This window comes from Thalassophryne amazonica, chromosome 6 (assembly GCF_902500255.1).
Source record: "Thalassophryne amazonica chromosome 6, fThaAma1.1, whole genome shotgun sequence".
NCBI classification, from domain to species: domain Eukaryota; kingdom Metazoa; phylum Chordata; class Actinopteri; order Batrachoidiformes; family Batrachoididae; genus Thalassophryne; species Thalassophryne amazonica.
Genome location: NC_047108.1, coordinates 75874286 through 75885784, shown reverse-complemented (window position 1 = coordinate 75885784; position 11499 = coordinate 75874286). Strand labels below are relative to the sequence as shown.

The 11499-nt window shown below is 41.3% G+C and overlaps 1 protein-coding gene across 1 annotated transcript; it reads right to left on the bottom strand.

The window, feature by feature from the left end:
• Positions 1 to 20: 20 nt before the first annotated feature.
• Positions 21 to 11036, bottom strand: arhgef3l (Rho guanine nucleotide exchange factor (GEF) 3, like). The gene is made up of 13 exons (XM_034172528.1): positions 10674 to 11036; positions 10431 to 10476; positions 10256 to 10306; positions 9715 to 9771; positions 9522 to 9629; positions 9281 to 9436; positions 8886 to 8948; positions 8675 to 8771; positions 8473 to 8549; positions 6965 to 7222; positions 5741 to 5911; positions 476 to 668; positions 21 to 345 (listed from the first exon to the last, which is right to left on the bottom strand). The coding sequence occupies exons 1-13, from the start codon at positions 10706 to 10708 to the stop codon at positions 98 to 100; spliced, it is 1560 nt and encodes a 519-aa protein (XP_034028419.1). The 5' UTR covers positions 10709 to 11036; the 3' UTR covers positions 21 to 97.
• Positions 11037 to 11499: the final 463 nt, after the last annotated feature.

Here is an 11499-nt window from a genome sequence, read left to right as displayed (position 1 = left end):
TTATTATATATATATATTTTAACGCATCTAAACAATCCATTCTATTTTCTGTCCATGTAGATACTTTGCAGCCCTTCTGATGACTTCACTGTGACGGTCAGCGACTCGTGAAGTCTGCCATCTCTGTGTCTGAGCTGAGGCTGAGCTCTGCTATGTGATAAAGGGCGGGATCCGGGTGGGAGGACAGCTGTGGTTGGCTGCTCTGAGCATCCCTATCTCGTGACTGCACAATGGCTTGGCGCAGACAGGTGATCCATTGCTGCTTGCTAAAGGAGTCATTGGCCTGCAGACTGTGGGAGTGGGCTTTGGAGCGCCCTCTGCTGCTCACACGGAAACAGTTCTTCACTGTGGGGTGGAGGGGGAAAGGAAGAGGGGTTGTTACAGTTTGAAGTGAGCACCTTCATTTGAAATAAATAAATATATCCGCATATGCTGCAGCAAGCACAGCCAGTAAAGAAAAACACAACTTAAGTACCTTTATCATTTCCTCCAGTGAATGCTCCCCTAAATGTGCTGCCTCCTGTGGCTTCTCCATCTGGGATCTCCTCCAGATTGAGGAGGGCATTGGGCAGAGGCTGTCTATAGACCTGGAACACCTGAGCTCCATCTTTGTCCTCCCCTGGTCTGGTCAACACGAAGGCCAGCTCAAACAGGAATACATGCAGGCGCTGACAGCACAGAGATGGATATATGAGTTAGAAAGCCAAGAAATGTCTATTTATGCAAGTAACATGATGTTTTTCTCTGCATCTGGTCATGGATAACTCTTCATATGAAGAAATTCCAAGTACCCATGACAGAGATGTTCATTCACTTGTACGTTACACAGTGGATAACCAGCTTTAGCACCTGTTTAAAACTGCTCATAATTTTCTTTCTGATGAGAGCCCAAAGGCCAGATTCCTGGCTGAAGTCCCAAGACAGAAGTAAGTCCTACAGTGCATACAGAAAGTATTCACAGCACTTTTTCCACATTTTGTTATGCTACAGACTTATTCCAAAATTGAGTAAATTAATTTTGTCCCTCAAAATTCTACTCACAGAACCCCAGTTTTTTTTTTTTTTTTTTTTTTTTGCAAATTTATTACAAATAAAAACTAAGAAATCACATGTACACAGGAAATTTTGCTGAGTAAAATTTACTCTATCACAGAGCTAAATCACCTCAAAACAGTGTAAAATCAATTCTTATTTGAGTAAAGCCACTTGCATTGAACAGATGGTGTTGCAGACTGAACGGTCCTCCTTTCAGCCCTGCCTTCACTGCGCTTACATCATCAGCCACGGTTTACTGATAATCATCTCATTTCTGCTTCAAACTGCACTCCAGTCATCATCTATCTCAGCGACAGATATCTGAAACTTTTGTACAACAATCCTGTCCAGATAAATTCAGCATTATTCTATAATAACAGACGGTGCAAGCGATCAGAGAGGAAGCAATCGGCTGCATAAGCTGTCAACTGATGCGTTCACTGCACGTCGGACATTTCATATGCATCACAGTTTAAAGCCTTGTTTCTGCTTAAAATGGCCTAATTTCTGCTGCATAACTGACTTAAAAATGACTCAAGAGGTTTTACCTTTATCATCTGATGGTTAATAATCCTATTAATCCATTTGATCGCTTTTGGTGGAGAGACTCTGTGTTACACAGGCGGGTGTACTCCAGCATGACACATGCACAGTGGCGGCAGGGTGGACTAATGTTTAGGGGGGACCGTTCAGTCTGTGACAACTGTCAAGTTGATTCGCTCTATGACAGGGTATAATTTACTCTATTTAGACTGGGATCAAATGCTATCCCACACAGAGTAAATTGTACTCAGCAAAATTTCTTGTGTACATAAGTATTCACACCCTTTGCTCAACACTTTAATGCACCTTTGGCAGCAATTACAGTCTCAAGTCTTCTTGAATATGATGCCAAAAGCTTGGTGCACCTATTTTTGGGCAGTTTTGCCCATTCCTCTTTGCAGCACCTCTCAAGCTCCATCAGGTTGGATGGGGGGGCTTGGTGGAGTCATTTTTAGATCTAGCCAGAGATGTTCAGTTGGATTCAGGTCTGGGCTCTGGCTGGGCCACTCAAGGACATTCACAGAGTTGTCCTGAAGCCACTCCTTTGATATCTTTACTGTGGATCCCAGATATACATATGTTCATGAGAACAGAGTGCACACGCAGTCACAAGTGTCCGTGTGTGTGCTACAGGAAGAGAGTGCATTAAGAGCAGAGACCAGGAACCTTAGATGAAGCAAAGAGGGAAATATTACAGCCTAGAGGAGAGGGCGTATGTTGGAGAAAGTTCAAGTTCAGGACACAAATTTGCACCGTGTCATGCACAGAAAGTAGACACTTTGCCCCTTGTCAGCTCCCCCACCCCCCACCTGTGCAATTTCATTTCCTAATCTAAAATGTGGCATATCGGCCAGTCATGTTATTTCACATCGGAACAAGTTAAAAAAAAAAATTCACACTGTTTTGTGAGCAGATAATGGCTGTTTGTGGTTACATAAGCCGTGCAGCATGGTGTTATTTTAGATCAAAACAAATTTATAATTGATATTTCATGTTTTTTTTTAGCATAGAAACGTTTGATGTTGCACAAGGTTTGTTCAGTGCTGCTGGTACACAATCTGTGTACACAGACTGGCTTTGGCTGGTTGGCATTTTGCTTTCTTTTCTTATATTTTGTACATGAGGTAGGTCCAACCTTACCCAACCTATTATCTATGCATATTATACATTCTGAAACATAATAATAGAGCATACCAAACGTGCACTGCCTTAACCAGGTTAGTTACACTCAACAGTTATATATTAGGGGGTGAAATGGTTAAGAGGTGAAATGATGTGGAGATGAAACTGATGGGGAGACGTGTCTCAGAGCAGTCATGCAGCTGTCTCAGCATTTAGTCCACCTTGTCAAATGTTGTAGAGCAAATTCTCATGTATGAATCAGGCGTTAATTTTTCTAAATGCGACTTGTGGCTGCAGTTTTCTTTTCCTCATCCTTCACCACATCCACAGGCTGTGATACGTGCAAAATGGCACTACTGTTGAATTTTCTGGCTGGTGGCTGTATGTGCGAGTACATTTACACACACGTGCGTCTTCATCATATGCACTTATTTGCATTTATTCTGCAACATCTAAAGACAGTCATTTCAGAATCGGTATCAATATGCAAGACATTTTGAGTGAAAAGAGCCTGTGATATAAACATACCTCTGCTATAAATCCGTGATTCCCAAAGGTACTACAGGTGGGCCACGAGAGATTGTTAAAAATAAAATTTAAAGTGTGATTTTCAATTTTGTAATAAAATTTGAAATGACCTAAAGGATAATATTAATAATAAAAGTAGAAAGCAAAGCCATGGGATTTAAGTTATGTGTTATTCTTCATTTCTCTGACTTAGATTAAGAGGTCTAGTCTCACATGTCAATCAAGACTGGAATAAAAGATTTGGGTGGGGCCCCAGATGATTTTCAGATTTCACAGTGGGCCCCAACATTCTTACGGGTGGGAACGGTTCTGATGGATAATTGGATTTAAGAAACAGTAGGAAAGAAAATACTAAAATGATACTTGTGCCAAAGGTTCCTCATCCCCAATACATGTTACCAACGATCACAACAACATGACAACAAAATGTTTTAGAAATAATTTACTACTATTGCAATTAAAGTGTGGTTTCACATGTTCTCATGGGTTATGTTGAGCAATATGCTAAATTAGGCAGGGAAAAGTTAAGAGATTACATTACAAATCTAGTGCATAAATGCACAATACAAAAAAAACAGCATTATTGTTGCTCAGATATGTAGTTGTATTTCTAATTTATACCTTTAAAAATTTTACAAAAACAAAAGAATGTAGCTGCATGACATTTATTCAAATTGCATTTTTGTGAATGTTTATTTTGTGGTGGGTGAAATGCAGGACTAAGTAATAGCGATGCATAGCTTGATTCTTCCAGAAGTTGATGGAAGAGTTCTGTCACCTTTTATTTTGTGGCTTCCTCTCTTTATAATTCATATCATTAGCAATGAAACAGGTCTCAAGGTACCTTGACACTTGCATAAATTTGATCCGCGCACTGGTATGCAATCTGCCGTGCCAGAGAGTAAACTCATTATAAACCGTTGTAAACTGTACATGGCTGTGTGAAAGTGTGCAAATTTATTTTTTGAAATGTTCAAAATCTCTGGCATGCATTGATTTTGTGAACTACACGTGAACATTGTGCAAACAATTCAAAAACACTGTCAGTGCGAGTCATTGCGTCAGCGCAGCGCATCACAGCTCATCTGACCGATTATGACAAGATGTTAAATCTACAATAAACATAATTTTACAGATATTCATCAGAAGGAATGAAAATGCAACTGTTTTACCAAACCATTACAATATAAATATTATAAATAATTACTTCTGAGATGATTCCAAATGCGTTCCCCACGCCCTGAAGCACATGAAAACAAATTCTTCTGTGATCCCAGAGCCATTAGAGGCGGTTTCATCAGCCAGACTCTGACAGCAAATGATTAATCCGCTACAAAATAATTATTTTATATAATGCAGCGTCCAGCAGCACAAAACACAGCATCCAGCAGAACACAGCGGGTCACATTGGCGTGATGAATTGCATGGCAGTGCGGGGAATAAATGCGTGCAAGCATCAAAGTGCCTTCAGTCTCACTTCATCTAAATTCTGGGTCCGTTAGTGAAGCACAGGGCTGCCAGCGGTCACCTTTATAATCTCTCTGCTTCCGTGGTGATTTACTGCTGGTAATTTAGTGACTAGGTGCAGTTATTTCCAGCCAACTGATTCTGCTCTTTTTCTCTCGGAAGCACCGACAAAACCTTTAACGGATGCTGGCCCTGCACCCCAGGACATCAGACTAACCCCAGGAAGCCCTATCTTTTCAAGACCTACCTATTCAACCACCTAAAAACCCCAAGATGGACTGCTTTTTAATTTTAAATAAGGACCCTGTTTTTGTTGCTCTTCTGTTTTTTTTTTCTGTTTTCAGTTTCTACCATTTGCCAAAAAAAAAAAAAAAAAAAATCTTGTAAACTTTGTAAAAACCTTGTAACTGTTAGAATGGCCTAAGCAGTGGGTCACACCTCTGAGTCTGGTCTGCTTGAGGTTTCTTCCTCATTATCATCAGAGGGAGTTTTTCTTACTGTTGCCTGTGTGCTTGCCTGGGGTGGGGGTGGGGGGGTGTTGGTAAGGTTAGACCTCACTCATGTGATGCGCCTTGAGGCAGTGTTGTTGTGATTTGATGCTGTACAAATAAAATAAATTGAATTGTACAAAAACGCACATCAAAATCCAAAGTGTAACTTTGAGCTACAGTAGCACCCGAACTTATGCACGGATAATTAAATACAAGCAATTTTAAAAGTGTGTGCTTTTTATTTTTTATTAAACTATGTGGTTATGTGAGTGGACACACTGATAATACAGTCTGACAGACAGACAGATGCAGCAATAACATATGAGACATTTACGCCCAAGTAAAGACAAACTGACGGCTGCTAAACTGGAATCTGTCAGTCATATGAAATAGATGACACACATATTCCACTTCATATTATCACACAAGCTCTCTCCACTCATCTTCAGATGATGTCACCCCCCCACAGCTGGGTCACAAACAAATGAACCTCAGCAAATGGATCCGCCTGATGGTTTATCAGCAGAACGTTAGACAAACACACAAGCTCCTACCTGGCCCTTGTTGTTCTTCAGTTCTCCGTGGCAGTACAGGAAGCGAGACTGCTGGATCTCAGGGAGTCTCTGGCCCTCTTCGAGGTACGTCAGGCCCCGTCTGTAGAACTGACACTCTGCTTCCCCAGTCTTACTGTTCACCTCTGCCACGATGCTCTGGATCAGCTCCAGCTGAGCACAAAGTGTTTCAGTGTGAGTGCACTTTACTCCATCTTGGTGATGAAGAGTTCATTTCCTGTCGAGCTGCTTTAACTACTTCAATGGAACGTCTCGGTCAGGTTCATAATGCAACACCGCGTGCGCTAAACTTACAAAAGCTCTGCATTTAATTAATGTTAACTGCTGTCGGATCGAGCCTCAAATGTGGTTTCTGGCATTTACAATAAACTGCGGCTTTCTCAGATTAATCTTTTTTATTTTATTAAAAAAAACAAACAAAGATGAGCAAATGTATGATGATAATTGTTAATAAATTCACTTGTGTGTCTGCAGATACTATTCAAATAATCATGTTATTTAGTACTAAATGACTGTTTAAAGGGTCATTTCACGTTATAATTAAAGGAACATTATGCATTTTAATTTGCTGAGGTTTTCAGATACTTATCCGAAAAAAAGGGGAGGTGAATGGAACTTCATGATGCTGAATTTTTAAAACAGAAAGTGTGAAAATGAAACTGTTATCTCTATTTTACTGTGATGGCGGAAAAAAGCCTCGCAAATCAATATCTCAATAAGACAAATAAATGACAACTGTGGAACATTGTGCCAACTTTCAGCAGAGACGGATCATATTTTAAGTGTCTCACAAAGTCTATGTTCAAAGAAAAAAAACCTGAAATGAGCAACACTGACAGTAAAGATATTCAAATATGCATTAGGAGGCAGTCTGTGTTCACAGTAAGTGTCATTTTAAAAAAAGTGTGTAGACTTTCACATGTTGCTTCCAGTAATACAATAAAGAAACAACAGAACTCATCCGGTTTTACATGTAGCCAAAACCGGTTTCTCTCAGCCTCATGCACTTACTGCCAGTCAAATCCATGGCAAATAAAGTCTGAAATGCTTTCTCGTAGCGTTTTATCCTTATATACTGTCATCAGTACAAAGTTTAGGAGTCAATTCCCAAATCCAGAAAGCTGATCCTGTATTTTACCATAAACGAGTGGATTAGTACACATATTCACTGTACAAATACACATGAATGCAAGGCTACAAACTCACAGCATCAGGCAGCGTGTCCTCATCGGGGTGATCGGCAGGAGTGCACTTCTGAATTTCTTTCAGCAACAGGGGGTATTTGACGAGACGGGATCTGGGGAGATCCAGGAAGTTCCAGAGGTCAAGTTTCCTACTAAAGGACGATTCCTGACAGAGGCGCAGGAAGTGTTCCACTCTTTTTCCATGCTTTTTTTGGTCTAGAAGCGCTTTGGCCCCAACCTGGTTACAGCAGTATGTAATGTAGGCCTCCAAGCAAGGGAACTGGAGAACACAATGGGGGGGCAAAGTAACATGGAGCTGTTTGTCAGACAGAATTGGATCAGAGTGATTACATTTTTAATTTGATTGAGACATTAAATGCTCAAAAAACAGTTTCCCGCCACATATTTAACAAGATTCCAGATCAACTGCAATAAATTGGCTTCAAACGTAATCTATGATTCATTGCAAAACAAGAGATTTATTGTTAAAACTGCAGACAAATAGCAGTACATTGCAATCCGTAGAGTGTCCCAATACTAAGTACACATTCAGTCGTAGTCAAATGGGCCCTGGATAATCTACTACTACTACTCTCTCTCATGATGTAGTTGGAACCTAGTAACCCAAGAAGATCTCAAAGAAAACAGCAGACATATACGAAAATGCCAGCAGTGTCCAAGTGGCCATGGCATTGTACAAATATCCAAGAAAAACTGTTTAAATATATATATATATATATATATATATATATATATATATATATATATATATATATAAAAGGTAAGTCCCTTCGGCTGCTCCCTTGTTTGCACTCGGGGTCGCCACAGCAAATCCAAGGTGGATCTGCATGTTGAATTGGCACAGGTTTTACGCCGGATGACACAACTCCACATTACATGGAGAAATGTGGCAGGGGTGGGATTTGAACCCGGAACCTTCTGCACTGAAACCAAGTGCATTAACGACTTGGCCACCACCCCTGCTGCATATTATATATATATATATATATATATATATATATATATATATATATATATTTGCACCATACCAGCTTATATGCCATCTGTAAACATCCAGATTAGAGGACAGATAAGATGGTAGTTGTGTAGTACATCTGGATTGTATCCCTACTGCTCACTTGCTGGTGAGTAGCGTGTACTAAATGACATTGAGTACATATTAAAGCTGTATCTCAATTCACAGGCTGCATCCTTCAAACACTGCATCGTAGATCGCATGCATCATAGTGGTGCGACAATGCTGTCTTGTTGCAAAGGCTCTTTGGAATACAACCGATGAAGCCTTCTTTCACTTGAGGACAAAAATACAACAGATGTATCCTTCATGACCCAAACAATCCCAAGAGTCATTGTGTGATTTCATGGTCTAGGAAGGCTAGCTCTTCATAGAATGCAGTTTTGGAAGGATGCAGGCCCTGAATTGAGAGACAGCCTAAATATTTGGATGTGGTGTTGGTTTAGTCCTACTATCTCACTCACTGAGTCATTGGTTGCCATGGAAACACTCACCCAATTCAACAGAGTGGGGCCGACCTCCCCCACAGTGTTCTCTTGTCCCCGCAGCCGCTCGAGACGAGTCAGAAGATCTAGTGTCCCAAAAGTGGGGAGAGAAGCACCAATTTATCAAATGTGCACTCATCCACAAAACAGGAATCCAGTGGCACTGCATCAGATTGACAACAGATATCTCAACATGAGAGAGATGTTTCACCTTGATGGAGGGGAATGAGAGAATCCAGAGTACCAAAGATTTGTCCAAGCTCACTCTCAGTCATGATGTCCAGTTTAAGCATGGGCTCATAGTACACCTGCATTGGGTGGAAAGGCACAAAAATATGCAGTGTCAGAGTTGAATCAATGATCTCCAAACACTTAACTTGTATAACGAGATGACAGGAGTGTGGTGCTGGGATTTAATCGACCTTTTTGACCAAACTCAGGTCATCAATGAGTTGTTTCTCTCCTTGAGTCAGCTCATAAATCACCTACAGGAAACACAAAAGAATCCTCAGGTGCACAAACTATCATAGTACAGTTGTAGAAGCACATGGGAGTAAATTCTCATAAGATACCAACACAGATGCACAGTGTGGGCCTATGTGCACAGAATTTTTTAAAAAAGGAAGTCAAGCCTTTTGTGCCAGCTCACATCCTCTTTCAAACCTCCACATAGAAGTGCTTAGTAGATGACACATTGCACCCACAGCACCAGAGCTGACCCACATATGAAATAGAAGTGTCAAGAGTTTCCCCAAAGATGGCATAGAGTTTATTCCCATCCCCCACAATACATGAAGTGAACTTTGACCCCTTGCACCTCTTGGCGTTTGATCTCCTTTGCCGTGAGGTCGTGACTTTCCACCGTGTCACTCCAGCACTGGCTGTTGCGCCTTCGTGGAAACGACGAGGCCTTTGTGCGAGCACGTAGAGCCGGGGGCAAAGGTCGTGCCTCAGTACGAAAGCTAATGGACCGCTGTTGAACAAAAGCAGAGCTGGAGAAGATTTGTAAGAACAAGGTGCCATGCTGCTGAACGGCATACAGTGTTGCGCATAGTTACCGAAATGGACTGTCCGATGCGTTTCAGGGCAGGCGTCTTCACCGGAGTGATGATGCCTGTCAGGCTGTTGGACTTCACCACAGGTTTAACCCTTTTGTTACTTGGCTCCTGAAAGCAAATCAAACCCACGATTATTACATTAACCTGGGGGGGAGGATGCATCAAGGTGGGTGTGCTGCTGACTATCCATCACCTCTGCATCCTGCGTGTGATCCGACATCATCTCACACCCTTCCTCTTCCTCATCATCCTAATACAAGAGAGACCATCGTAAAGCAGAATCACCAAAAAGTGAAGCTGAGAAAAGCATCAACGTGTTGAGGAAAGGTGCAGAGGGGTGAGACTTTGCATGGTGCAGCGCTCTCATTTCCTGTGTGACTTTTTCAAAGAGGAAGAAGACTGAAGCTGTGCTTGTGTGGAAAGAAAAAAAAAGTCTGCCTGTTTGCCACAGAAACCCCATCAGCTGGTTTTTTAGTGTTTTAAGTCAGATGTATGAATACTTTCTACATGTGCACAACAGTTATAGCAAAGAAGGAAGCAAAAAAAGTGAAGCCCGACAGTGCAACATTTAGGTTACAGTCGAAATAGAGCTTGTGCGGCTGCACCGCTGAAGACATCGTGCACATTGTTGCACTGTGGTTACAAAGGTAAGGCTGAGTAACGTCCGCTGCACACAAAGAGAGGGAAGATAAAACACCAGCATAGAGTGCAACAGTGCATCTGTTATCGCTCACCTCCAGAATCCTGATCACAGGAGCAAGACCTGAGTCTTGCTTTCTCTTTTTCTGAAAAGAAAAAATAAGTGTGAGGGTAGTTGGGGGGATATAAATCATTAAATACAACTGATTGATTGATTCCCAGATGGCTTTTATTATGGGAAAGTGTGTAAAAACAAAACATAAAACTCACCCCAGCATGGTCACAGATACAATGAGTCTCTTCTTGCACCGCAGACCTGAAAATGGGGGGGGGGGGGTGAATATATGACATTTAGCCCCCCACAGACACGCATCTGTAAACCTCAATGTTTTATTCTTCTAAATTATTGTTAAATCGAGTTAAGCATCATGACAACATCCAGGTTTCTCAAATTATAGTACAGCGTAATTGCCGCACTCAGCAGTCTATAACGATGAGGGTTAAAAACCATACCACGAGGTCCTCGTTTCAGTCTCCTCCGTGTCCATTGTCTTCAGTGCATCGTCGCAGAAATATCACACTTTCTCCAGGAGAAAATTTTAAAAACCTGCACCGAAACAGTCACCATTCAGCGACTCATCGAGCAGCGTTTGCAGGGTTTTGAGAGTTCAGCACGCTCCTTCCCCCTCACGTTCTTCCTCATCGCAGAGCCGACCACATCCTTTACTCTTGCACATACTCGTGTGTTGTTCTCGTCTCCCAGGAGGGTACAGAACTTTTAACTCGCTCACACATAGAATCTGTGTTAAAAATCTGTCAAACCGTGAACACTGAACTGCAGAGCGGTGGACCTGATGTGAGAATCTCAACAGCATAGTGAGAAAGAGGAAGCAACAGCACATTTTTAATGACAGTACATTATAGGGTGGATTGTGCCTTTAACAATAAGAACAATTTCAACATCAAATCTAGGACAGATCTCACAACTTCCGCAGACAATGAGTTTAGTTTCATGAGAATTTGAGATAGGTGTTTAGTCATCAGGCATTGACAGTTCCCGGATAAGTTCTACGAGTAAATTCCCCATGAAAGGGCCACAAACTGCTATTAAGAAGTATCTACACTCTACAGTGGAGCTGGAAAGTATTCACAGCTCTTCACTTTTTCCACATTTTATGTTACAGCCTTATTCTCTAATGGATTAAATTATTTTTCCCCCCTTTAAAATTCTACACACAACACCCCATAATGACAATATGAAAAGTTTGTTAGATATTTGCAAATTTATTAAAACTAAAACTAAGAAATCACACGTCCATAAGTATTCACAGCCTTGGCC